A 13,639-nucleotide genomic window follows, 5' to 3' on the forward strand; every position below is an offset into this window, starting at 1 on the left:
TTTGTGGGAATATAACAACTCTAAGCTGATGACATGCTTAACTCTGCCTTCCAGCCTTCTACCTGCTCTTCTCCTACATGATACGGATAGGCAATCCATGGTATGTGTACTGCAGAAAACTTACCCAACTTTTATAGCCCTTGGATCTCAAAAAAGTAGTATGCATTACATCAGCATGTCACAAATTGTGATAAAATTGAACAAAGTGCAAAATTTATGAAGATTTTCATTGGGTGGCTGTTTGCATCTTTTGGTGAAAATATATACGGTGCTGCCAAACTATCTAAACTTTCTACTTTGGGAAACTGGAAGAAACGTGAACTCTAAAAGGGAGGCACATCTTTCAAGAAATACCAACTGTTGTTGAAAATGACAAACATGTCACAGTCTTTTTTTCCCCCTTTCTCTGATGTCAGGTCATTATATTGAGAACTTTTCTATTTGTGCAACAGGAAAACAGTCATATAACTTGCAGATGTAGTGACACCATAATATAATGATATTTTACTAGAGAAAAGAGAATGTGGATGTGCGGGTCTAGTTTGTATGTTTGGATAGGTTACATGAATATGCAAATGGATTTCAATCCACTAATAGCTTTTTTTTTTTTGAATCAAGTTTTATTGATTTTTTTTCTTTCACACACCGACATATTTTATGAACAGTGTATTGACCATATCATATCTTATACAACTTGTCATATCCAAATACATTTTACATAGTTACAATTTCTGACAAAATATTTTTTCCATACTTTTTTATGTGCTTATTGTATAAACCACATCTTCTTCCACCCTTAAATTCTTATTTCTCCATTATTAATCATATATATTCTTTTTTAACTTTCATATTGATTCATTCTTCGTCCTAATAAATTTAAACATGTTTGGGGTAGCCTTTTTACCATTTCATCTTTTTTATTTTACAACAATCCTTCTTCTTCTTCTCTTTCCCTTCCCTCTCTTCTTTTATCCTTTCCTACTTTCTTTTTTCCTCCTCTCCTACTCCTTCTCTACTTCCCCTTCCTTTCTCCCCTCCTCCTTTCTTCCTCCCTTTCTAACCCTCTCTCATACTCTTATTTCCCCTCCCTTTCTTCCTCTCCTTTTCTTTTTCTTCTATTTCTCTCTCTCCTTCCTCCTTCCATCCCTCTACTCCTTCTTACCATTCTCTTTCCATTGCTATATTCATTTTCAATTCAGTATTTTCCTCTTTGGTGTCCAGGCAACCCCTATTTTTTTCAATTTATTGAATACATTTCTCAAAATCCCCATCCCATTTTTTAATTATTAACAATGTATTTCAACTTATTCCATTTTTATCATAAAACCTTTTAACTAAATTAACCTTCCACCTCTTATTTTCTTTAATTCCTAATTTCTTATTTCCACATCAATTAATTATTTCCCTCGTTTACTAGCATTTCAATTTTATATCACAATTTCAGTTATTTTCACATTTAAACCAATCTATCTTTCACATTGCATCTGCTGATCCATTTTACAATAAACAACATATTTCTTCTTTTTTGTTTCTTACATACATCATTGACTAACATTTCAATTTTGTTATCTTAATTTCAGTTAATTATTCCATTTTATAGTAATCTCTATACTTCTTTTAATTTACTTCTTACATACAATTTCTACTACTAATACCATTCCCTTAAATCAACAAATAAATGCTTTAATTCCCTTTCTGCTATCCATTATTCTTCCCCTTTTAACCATTTTCTTTTGCTCTCTCAAGAATTCCATTTCTTAATATTTTTCTCCCTTTCTCCCATTCTCTTATTTCCTTCTTTTTCTTTTTATATTTATTGTATCTTTCCTCCTGAATCCTTTCTCTAGTTTTTAAGATTGTTACCCTCTTAATTCTCCTCCTCAATCTTTTCCCATTTCCTTCTCTTCCCTTCTTTTTTTGAGGAATATTCCCCCCTATCCATTTTTATTTTGTCACTGTCAATCTCAGTGTAATTGTCTATTTTTTTATCTTCAATTATTTTCCCTTCAACATTATGTTCTTGCTTCTCATTTTTATTCTTTTTTGTATTCTAACCAGTTCTCTGCTACTTTATTTCCCTTAAATGCTTCATGCATCTTCTTAAACATCTCCGTTAATTCCTCATACTCATACTCCCAATTTTCCATATTCTCAGTTCAAAGAAGAATTTTTTTTTAATTTTAGTTTATATTCAAGTCCATGTAGTGTCTCTCTTTTCTTTTTTCTTTCCAAATAGTATCCAATTCAAATATTTATTTAGACTATTCCAGTTTGAGGCTTTATTTTTTCCACTTCTTTTCAAAGTCGTGCTCCAGCTGTTTAAACAAATACTCTTTAAAATTTCCCACAGTAGTTTAAATCCTTTATTTCTTCAACTTCTAAAGCTATCATTGTAGTGCTTCCTTTCCACCAGCCAGTGGTGGGTTGCTCCGGTTCGCAGCAGTTCGCAAGAACTGGTAGTAAAAATGTTTAGTAGTTCGGAGAACCGGTAATAACATTGGCTGGCCACACCCCCGAATCGGTCCTCGGCCCTGTCACCGCTTGCTTACCCCGCCCAGAGGCTTTTTTTTACTTTTAAAAGCATTTTTTTCCTACAACCTCTTCTTCTGAAAAAGTGCTTTTAAAAGTTTAAAAAAAAGCTTCTGATGATCGCGTGGCTCAGCTGGGATCTCAGAGGCTTCTAAAAGCATTTTTTTCCTGCAACCTCTTCAGCCGAAGAGGTTGTAGAAAAAAAAATCCTTTAAAAGCCTCTGGCGATCCCAGCTGACTTGCCTGATCATCAGAGGCTTCTAAAAGTATTTTTTTCTGCAACCTCTTAAGGTCGTAGAAAAAAATGCTTTTAAAAGTAAAAAAAAAAAAAAAAAGTTGGCCAGACCTCCAAGAAAGGGGGAAAAGATATGCAACTAATAAGCCAAAACAACTTCCAGTTCTTCCAGTGCCTGCTTCTTCATCAGTCTAGTAGGGCTTCCATATCTGGGCTGCAAAGATACAGAAGACGACTGTATTTGGCAGCAAAGAAAATTAGCACCCACCTCTCTTAAAAGAATGAAATATTCTAGGAAATATTTAAAAGGCAGAATATTTCCCCTAAAAGAGAAATAAAAATCTTAAAGGAAACAGAAACTCAGCCCCAGCTCCCTGCCCCCAGCAGATATTTTGGTGCCAGCTTATCTACAAGACAAAAGACCTTCACCCTCAGGACATAATAGGACAAACCTTCTATCCATCTAGCAGCAGAGCTCACAACATGGCACCTGGGGATATTACATCACAGTTCAACCAGACTTATCTCAGACAAACTCCTAGGATTTGCACATGACCCATACAGCAACCAATAGAATACCTGCCCTTGCCACAGGAACAGGAAGCTCAAGTTCAAAGCCCAAGAGAGGGTTTAAATAACACTCACTCTTCACTCCATGTGTTCAACTGCACCAGGACCATGTGCTTAATGGTTCTGCTCCATTAAACCAGCTTTCCAAGCAGCCTTCATGTTTCCAGTGTCTTTCTCCCCACTTGGAACTGGACATTTCTTCCAACAACAGCAAAGAGATATTAACAATTTAACTCTTCTGTGCCATTTAGTGATTGTTTGGATCTTTACATGCTATAGACCAACGTGGCTGCTACCTGCACAGCCTTAAATATATTGTTCAAGCTTTGCAGTTCCAGTAAGAATCAGCATTCTTACATATTGTCTGTGTCAGCATCATTCTGAATGCTGAGCCATTTATTGCTCCTAATGGAAAATAACAAAATCTGATTAATCCAATGAATCAAGTTGTGTAGCACATTGTTGGGAATTCTCCATTCCTTTTGCCAGGACATACAATACTACAATGGTCTTGTTGCATCAGCAGGTTGGATCCAAAAACTGACATATTTTACAAGAAATGTGAGGTGCTTTTATAGAATCTAATACAATTCACAATTGTTTGTGTTTAAGCCAACCCCAGTCCCTTTGCCTACTGAAAACCTACACATTGTAAGCGCCCTGAGTCTTCGGAGAAGGGCGGCATATAAATCAAATTTAAAAAAAAAAAAAAGGAATAAATGATAACATATTTTTAATTTGATTTCCACAAAATGTTAGTTATTATGCTTCTCTTTTTTACCTTTAAACTCTGTGTGGCTATACATCCTGGGGGACAAGTTTTCAACTGGCTTCCTAAATTTTCATATATCATATAAAGGCTGTGACATTAAAAAAGTCTACCTGTATCAATTCAGAACTATCTAATATTGGGACCACACTATTAAGAAAAAATGCTGAATATTCAGATGTGGTACCCAACTGCACTGACTTTGGTTAGCTGAAAAAAAGTCCTCTGATTTAACAATGGCACAAATTTATCATCATTTTGCACTTTTCAATACTTACCCACACAAGTGGGTTGTTTCTGAGTGCTCCGGTACTGCAAATAGGTAAAGAAATTCTCCAAGGCATCTGTGGTTAGTTTTTTAAAAAAGAAAAAAAATACCTTCTAAACTAGTTTTTGCTTCATTAGAAATGCCCCATATGCTGTAATTTCTGTAGTTTTTCAAAAGATTTCTTCCCGTTCAAAAGAAGCTTCTGCTTTATTCTCAGGATGCTTGACATATTCCTTTTAATCTCATTTGGTGCTTTTAAAAAAGTGTTACTAAGGGTTGCTACTGCTGACATTCTCTTTAGTTACATAGCTTTCACTTACCCTGAAGTCTGTCTGATGTCCATATTTCCCAATTTCCTCAACAGAGACATGGGATGAGTTTCATGGATTTAAGGAGACTAGGAGAAATCAGGAGACTGAAGAACTCAATGAATTTCACAATGAAAGAAGGGACATTCACATATTCTTTTTTAAAAAAATTTTTTATTGAAAATTATTAAAAAAGTACAAACAAAAAATATAGCAGTATGGATAGAATTGCAGAGAGTAATATAATACATATAGAGTTTTAAAGCATCAATTTTCGCCTAATAATAGTACAAACCTCCATTAAACCAAATCATCAAAAAAAGGAAAAATTATCCAGAAGAAAGGATTCTCAACTGCCATACAATATTCCTATAAATATTTACCCACAGTCACACTAAGATTATTATTTTATATTCTTAAGATTCCTTTTTTGCAGCCAAGCATACCACCGGTCCCAAAGAAGGGACATTCACATATTCTGACCATTTCATTACTTAAAACAAAATGCAAAAAAAAAAAAAATGCATTCTACTCATAAGTACTTCAATGAATTTCTCGTTTTGGAAAAAAGCAAAAGCAAATTAGGCTGAGTATGAAAAAAAAATACAGAATAAGTTGCATTGTTAATTTGGTAGATAAAGAAGCTCTTTGGTTCAGTGGTGCGTTTCAAAATTTTTTGCTACCAGTTTGGTGGATGTGGCAAGGTTGAGGGCATGTGACTGAATGGGTGTGGCCAACTTGATGTCACTCATGCCCATTTAGTCACATGACCACCCCCCCACACACACACCTAGCCATACCCACAGGAAAAAGTAGGAAAATTTTTGGACTTTCCACCTATCTACCCCCGCCCTCCCTTCGCCAGTCACCCCCATTTTCCCTCCTTTAGCAGCCCTGGCTCTAGCCCTGCTTCCTCCCCTCCCCACCACCTCTTTTTTCGGGCTGCTTACCTTCCACAGCAGCTGGTCCAGAGTCCGGAAGGCAAGCTGACCGGAGTTTTCGGCAGCCTTCAGACAGCTGCCACTGCTGGAAAGCAGCTGGCAAAGAAGCCTCCCAGCTCTTTGAGAGGTGCTTTGTGGCTGTGGCAGCAGGCCACCGAAAAGTATCGGAGGTCGCAGAAAAAGCTGCTGCCGTCGCTGCTATTTTCTTCATGCATGCACATCCCATTGGACTTGCAAGGCAATGGGATGTGCGTATGCGAAGAACATGGTGGCGACGAACATGGTGGGGAACTGGTTTGGGGGTGTGGCCAGCTGGCCATCACTACCAGTTCAGCGACCTTGGCCAAATTTCTGCCAACGGTTCGTGTGAACCGATGGGAACCGGCTGAATACCACCTCTGCTTCGGTTCCATCAAATAGTAAAAGTTTAATTTTTCCTGACAGACTTGGTATGCCTTAACATGGCAAATGATAGCTCAATTTTGTTTGAATCTCTTCTTGACCCATTGTGTTAACTTCATGGAAGAGAACAATGAAGTGAACATAATACCTAAACAAAAATAGGAACTTTTAAGGTGAAGACTTTGACAGCAGAGTACAAGAACTGATGTTAAGAATATCATTCATTAGTCTTTGGTCAAAATCCATAGTTCTGAGTTTTCCTGTTTTGACTTCATTTTTAATCCAATATGAGTTTCAGCAATTTAAATTTTGGGGTTCTCAGAATTCCATATATGTACCCTGTTTCCCCCAAAATAAGACATCCCCTGATAATAAGCCCAATCGCACTTTTGAGCGCATGGCAATAAGGCCAAGCGCTTATTTCAGGGTTCAAAAAAATATAAGACAGGGCCTTATTTTCGGGGAAACACAGTAGTTGTTGTATATTTTAACATTATCAAATATAATTTACAAATACAGTCTACCTTGCTGAGACAGCATTAGAGGTAAGGGTAGAAATTGATGTTAGGCTCCATAAAATTTCGCTGCCTATTTAAAAAAAAAAGAAAAGGAAAGAAAATATGTCAGTTCTTTATTTTTGACCAAATTAACTGGCATCTATTGATATATTTGGGCATTTGATTTGGATAACATCTGCAAAATGTCAAAGCAATTGTTCCTTGTGTGGTAATTTGGGAGGAATAGTTAAAGTTTGGAAGTAGTAAAGCAAAGAGATTGTTCCCCCTTTCCAATATTATCTGGCGGAAAGGTGGTGCTATTAGCATTAGCATTATGCTAATGCTATTAGCATTAGCAAGGATAGCATATCCTTGCTATTCTTGCACATTTCCCACACCATTGTTTTAGATTAGGCAGGATGCTGGAAAGAACAAAGTAGCTTGTTTCATTTGTCAAATTTAATTCCAGGTATGAGTTTTGTGGTTCGTTCTTTGCATTGCTGAGGATGGCACTGGCATCCACGAGAGTTGATATGTGGCTAAAGGTTGCATCTTGTTGTGGCCCCGCCCTCTGAGCCTGTCCCATCGGAGGAAGAAAGCTCCGAGCATGAGGAAGAGGAGTCAGCCAGGCCTCCCTCTCCAGGCCCCTCCCCTCTGGCATTGTCTCAAGTGCCGGCCGAGGGAGAGGAGACAGCTGATTTGGATCAGAGTGATGAGGAAATATCATTCCTGGACGCACGCCTCCGAAGGCGTGATAAACGTTTGCAGCAGTTTAGGAGGCATGCTAGGGATTAGAACTGAGTCACTGGACCACACCCCAGAGACTATATAATAGAGGGTGGTGGTCAAGGATCTTTGTGACGAACAAAGCAAACCTTGGATAGTCACTAAAGCCTCGTCCGGAGCTGCTGAGAGAAAGATTTAAAGTGTCGGACATTTGGACTCTTGAGTATTTATCTTTCTGTTTTACTTTGAAAATAAAGTCACTTGGCAGACGGTGTGTCTATCGCTGCCAAGTGGGAGATAAGACCTGGGTGCGTTCCAAAGTGTTTCCTTAACCCTCGACTGGCTGTGTTTGTGTGTGTGTGGGTACAGGGACAGATCACATCTGGTCCTGAAGTGCTAGTCCACTGGTTACTTGTCCTCACTGTTAGGAAGTTTTTCCTTAATTCCAGATTGCTTCTCTCTTTGGTTAGTTTCCAACCATTGTTTCTTTTCCTGCCCTCTGGTGTTTTGGGGCACCAGAGGGCAAGTGGCAGCCCCTCAAATACTGGAATACTGCTATCATATCACCTCTAATTCTTCTTTTCTTTATATTAGAAATAGAGAATGTGTGGAAAAGGTGCAGAATGGGCTGCTCACCTGCATAGTGAGCATATTCCAAAGATTCCCCAGTAAAAAAGAAAGAAACAGTGGCCAGGTAACTCAAAGCATTTGTGGATGCAGGTGTGTGTTTCAGAGCCATGCAGCATCTTCTCATTTGCCTTCCGCTGTTGGACTATGGCCATTTTTCTCCAAGAGCTAACTGGTATTTTTTGGGTCCTCCACCAGCTAATCCTTGAGACAAACACTTGCATGCCAAGTATAACCGGCTGTTGAGATAAGAAAAGCTGGGTCTGGATCATAGTTGAGTTCTGTCTCTTCCCTCCTCCATTTCTTCCCACACTATTAATATCCTTTTTTTAAAAAAAAGGAGAGGGGAGAAAAGTATATCTGGAAAATAATATTAAATATCTGCGTAGGTGATGAAGGACATACATTGCCCATTTTTAAATCACACATTTATTTTTAACATTTCTTTTGGCAGAGGGAGAAGGCAGGTGTGGAAAAAGCCCCCTTCCTGCAGAAAGCAACACCCGCTAACTTGCTCTTTTCCTATGGCTGCAAGATGAATGGTGGTTTTGGCTGCTCCTTCTTGTTCCCAACCAATTCATCAGTTTTGAGTAGACAAGGGAACAAACCAGAAGTGACAGCAAGGTCAGGGATTTTCTGAAGGTCAATAGCAAATCTCATAAAGCTTATGGGCTTTAGAAGGCAGGTGGCTATTCTTCTCCTGACTGAATACCTAGTTCTTTTACCTTGGCAATACTTCTACTGTAATCTTGGGGGAACAAATGCTCCAATAAGAGGCTCTTCTCAAAGTTTAGAAAAGTATCAGAGGCTCTTCCAGACTTTAGGTTAAGAACCTAAATCTGAATCCCTGGAAGAAGCTACTCACTTAATGTCTCTGTGACACACAATTCTTGTTGCCCACTTTAGATTCATGGTTCAGGAGTGCTGAAAGAATCCATCCATCATTTCCTACAAAAGACCTCAGCAGAGAATGTCAGAGTTGAAAAGGACTATTTATTTCATCAGGTCCTAGCCTGTAAAAAGTGCAGGAACCATATTAAAGTATGCTTGAGAGAACGTTCTTCAGCCATTCTTGAACAGAGCCAGTGAATGGGAGATCACCGCCACTTTAAACAATTGTTATTGTTGAATTGTTCTAACTACTGCAACACTCCTAACGAGTGGTGGGATACAAATAATTTAACAACCGGTTCTCTGCCCTAATGATTTCTTCCAACAACCAGTTCACCAAACTGCTCAGAAAGTTAACAGCCGGTTCTCCCGAAGTGGTGCGAACTGGCTGAATCCCACCACAGCTCCTAACCCTCAATGGCTAGGATGTGTCTCCCTGTAATTGAAATCTATTATTCTACCCCCTGCACTCTAGAAATACTTTCGCCTTCCAAGACTCTTACCTCTTTTTTCAATGAGTTTTCTCAAACCATAACAGAATATATATTGTTCTGTTATGTTCTTGGTGCTCTCTAAGTCTGGTTGCTTGCTTGCAAATGCTCCATTACTTAAGTAGGTAACCTGATCACTAACACTGATGATATTACCTAGTTGGATAATTAAATCAACCAACCAACCAACCAACCAATCAATCAATCAATCAATCAACCAATGGAACAGTTTTCCTTCACTTTGTGGGAGCTTCATCTCTGGAGGCTTTCAAGGACTGCCATTTGTCAGAAATGGTTTAGGTCTCCTGCTTGGGTGAGGGGTTGGACTAGATGACCTACAAGGTTCTTTCCAACTCTGTTAATCTGTTAATAATTAAATATCTGTAAACAGTGGTGAAATCTAATTTTTTTTACTACCAGTTCTGTGGACGTGGCTTGGTGGGCATGGCAGGGGAAGGATACTGCAAAATCTCCATTCCCACCCCACTCCAGGGGAAGGATACTGCAAAATCCCCATTCCCTCCCCACTCCTGGGGGAAGGATATTGCAAAATCTCCATTCCCATCCCATTCTGGGGCCAGCCAGAGGTGGTATTTGCCGATTCTCCGAACTACTCAAAATTTCCGCTACTGGTTCTCCAGAACCTGTCAGAACCTGCTGGATTTCACCCCTGTCCGTAAGCAAACAACCATGCTCAGAGAGCACCAGCCCTGAGCTACAGATATTCTTGTCTGTTGGATATGCAATTCCTTTAATCTCTTCTCATAGGACTTAGTTTCCAGCCCCTTTTATCAACCTTGTTGACTTTCTTTACACCTTTTTCAGTTTTTCTGATTCCTTCTGAAAGATAGCTGGAGCTGGGTGTGGTAAGCAAGGTAGATCCTGGCAGAACATAGCAGAATTATTATTTTCAGTTATTTGGACATTCATAAAATTGCCATTGCTTCCTTGGCAGCTGTGTCACATAGCTGAATCATATCTGATCAACTATGATTCCAAGATCTTTTCCACACATACTATAACAAAGGTGCCTCCTGCTTCAGAATTGTATATTTTTCCCATAAGAAGGAAGCTATATTTATCACTGTTACATTTCATTTTGTAATTTTCAGACCCCTTCTTTAACATGTCAAGATCAATTTAAAATTTGTTTTCATCCTCTAAGATTATTAGTTATCCCACCGATTGTTATGCTCTTTACAAACAAACATTCCTTTCATCTCTTCGCTCAAGTCATGAATTTATTTGTTTTTTGCTTGTTGCTTTGTTGACTTTTTGATTTATGTAGTCACCTGCTTGATATACAACTCAGGAAGGTATAAGTTGAAGAATACTCATTGCAGAAGAAATCTTCTAATAGAATGTATCTGTGTGAGATGTTGACTGATCTTTTTCCAATGGAGGCATATATCTGGAAGAAGCACTATTTAAACAAATTGAAAGTCATCAATTGTTGTTCTGGGCAAAACTGCTATTTCAGTAACTGAAGGCAGATGGTATGAATTCCAGTGCTACCTCATTTAGCTAGCTGCTAATATTAAAAAAAAAAAGCCCTGGAAATATGGGTCCATTTTCTCTCCAAATGTTTTTGGAACTGGGCATTCTAGGAAATCTAAAATGGTTGCCACCAGCCAGTAAAGTTTTGTGGTCACCTCTTCCTATGTCATCCCTTTCCTATGGAATTGCTAGCTAATATGCTAGCTAGACTTTGTTCTCTTATTTGCCAAATAACAAATTCAGGTCTCCCAGGTTTTTTTTTTTTAAAAAAAAGCAGTAAGAATTTAAATACATGTAGAGTATCAATATGAAGTATGCACTCACTTTTAATATAGATAAATATTTATGTTTCAGTAATCAGACATTTGAAAAAAATCAAGGTGCTTTTTCTCTGGGTTACATTTGCAGGATCTTGAGGCTAAATTGGAAGAGATGGAATATACAAACAGAAATTTTTCGTGGACTGCATATGATAATCTTTACACACACACACAGATATATATATATATATATATATATATATATATATATATATATATATATATATATATATATGTCTTTTTTTTTTCTTTTTCGTAGGCTTTTATGTGCATATTCTTTCTAGCCAGGTTTTACCTACGTAAACTAGGTTGTTCTGCAGCCCTGGTTCTGTGAAATCTCATTCACAAGTTTCTTGTGAATGAGATTTCACAGAACCAGGGCTGCAGAACAACCTAGTTTACGTAGGTAAAACCTGGCTAGAAAGAATATGCATATATATATATATAATGTTTTTGCTTTACATACAATATGTGCTTAAAGAACAGCGTACTGTCTGGACCAATTTGTTTACATAGTAATACTTATTAAGTTCCTAATTTCTACCTCTTTTATCCAGACATTGATAAAACAAGTCCCAAGTTTGAAAGTATTTTGTGTCTTCTTTTTCTTTTATCTTCAGTGTTAATCAGTCCATTTCTGCACAGTTCAATATTTTTTTAGTTATTAGTTTAGGCATTTGGCACCTGCAAGACTAGCAAAGATGTTCCCCAATGCGCAGCCAAATTGTTGGAAATGTGGCCATGGTCAGGGCACCTTCTTTCATACGTGGTGGACATGCCCCGAAGCAAAAAGGTTCTGGAGCAAAATTTGGAGATGGTTGAAAGACATACTTAAAGAAGACATTGATCTGAACCCAGAAATATTTCTCCTGGGAATGGTAAAGAAAGGATGCGTAAAGGAAAAGGTCCACCTCCTAATACACATAACTACAGCTGCCAGACTAGCATACGCTCAATACTGGAAAAAGAAAGACCTACCACCAGATGACCTTATAATTAATAAAATGTTAGAGTGTGCAGAGATAAGTAAATTAACTCACGAGATAAATGACGATGAAAATTCTGATTATGATACTGTGTGGGGAAGATGGTACGAATGGATAAATGATAGAATTAAGGAAGAAACAAAAGGTGCAGAAATTAATTAGAAATGTATAGTATAAATGACACCAGACACTTATTCATGTTTATATGTATAAACACTGCGAATCCGATGTTAAACAGAATTGTTATTATATTTTATTTGCATATAAAAAAAATCAATAAAATTGTTAAAAAAAATATTTTTTTAGTTATAGCTTCTTCCATAAGTGTTCCCTCGCTTTTCCAATGTTGTGCAAATACAATTCTTGCTGCTGTTAAAACATGCAATATCAAATATACATTCCCTTTATCATATTTTTCTGGTATTATGCCTAACAAAAATAATTCAGGCATACAATCTATATGCTATCTACATGTGATAGTCTTGAGTACATTGTACAAAATAGTATTGTGAGGATGGTGGGCATATCTCTTGTTCCTGGGATCTAATAAATGCTCATTCTTTCCTTGCCATCATCTTTCTTTTTGACGATGTTTTGATCCTGTTCTTATTCTTCTTGTGTCAACAGAACCCAAGAAAAAGAAAAAAGAAGGCAAGAAACAAGAGAAGCCACTGGAATAGGGAAGCTATGCTGGCCATGAGAATGGGACTTCCTTGAATGTAATTGGTTAACAAGTTTCATTGACACCTAGTCCTTTTATCAAGAAGTTATTTATAGCTTAATTGTACAATAGGGAAAAATAAGCATACAAATGCACCCCCTTTTCTCTCTCTCTCTCTCTCTTTTTTACTCCACTGTTACAAGTTCTCCAACTTGTTGATCTTCCAATAAGTCAGACTACAGCTGTCACCCATTGTCTTTCTGGCTGGGCATGATGGGAGTTGTAATGCAACACACCTGGAATGATCCAAGTTGGGGAAAGTTGATATTCTAGTATTTTAAATGTATAATCTTAGTGGCATGTGTAGAAAACCTCAATAAAGGCAGCAATATCATTTAGTACATGAGTGCCATTATATATGCGAAAGTATAGATTCCTTTTAAATTCCTCTTTTATTCTGCCAATTCCTCTTTGGTTCTGCATGTTTGTGACTTACATGGGACTCTCAAGGTGTAGCCTGTAAGGGTTTTATGATGTCATAACGGTCTGGGCAGACAGGCCTTTTTATGTATAAAATAGACAGAACTTCCTCCACCAAGTTTTTATGTTTCGTAATAGCAAGAGTAGATTTCTATATGCAGAGTGTACCAGCACTGAAATAGCTAACTTGGTTGTAACTTACAGCTTTTAATAAAACATTTTAAAACTATAGTCCATCATGATTTTTTTTTTTATATATATCCTTCCTGAATACATTTCCCATCACAGGACAGAATTAATTCATGGTAAGCATGAAAATTCATTTCCACTACTTCTGGTAACTCTTCTGCTATCAAACATTGAAGCAAAGGCTGCAGATCCAAAATATGTTTTTTCATCCCACTAAGATGGATGGAAGCATTTGTGACTCAATGGTGTAAC

The 13,639-nt window shown here is 37.5% G+C and overlaps 1 protein-coding gene across 1 annotated transcript in view; it reads left to right on the forward strand.

Moving 5' to 3' along the window:
* Positions 1-13,394, forward strand: part of PTN (pleiotrophin) — a 114,522-nt gene extending 101,128 nt beyond the window's left edge. Inside the window, exon 5 of the mRNA XM_070947182.1 lies at positions 12,685-13,394. Coding sequence (XP_070803283.1) covers positions 12,685-12,737 — 53 coding nt within the window. The 3' untranslated portion in view covers positions 12,738-13,394. The remainder of the gene's footprint in view (positions 1-12,684) is intronic.
* The last annotated feature ends 245 nt before the right edge of the window (positions 13,395-13,639 follow it).

This window comes from Pituophis catenifer, unplaced genomic scaffold, assembly GCF_029215685.1.
Source record: "Pituophis catenifer annectens isolate HBS135680 unplaced genomic scaffold, rPitCat1.0.hap2 SCAF_7, whole genome shotgun sequence".
NCBI lineage: Eukaryota > Metazoa > Chordata > Lepidosauria > Squamata > Colubridae > Pituophis > Pituophis catenifer.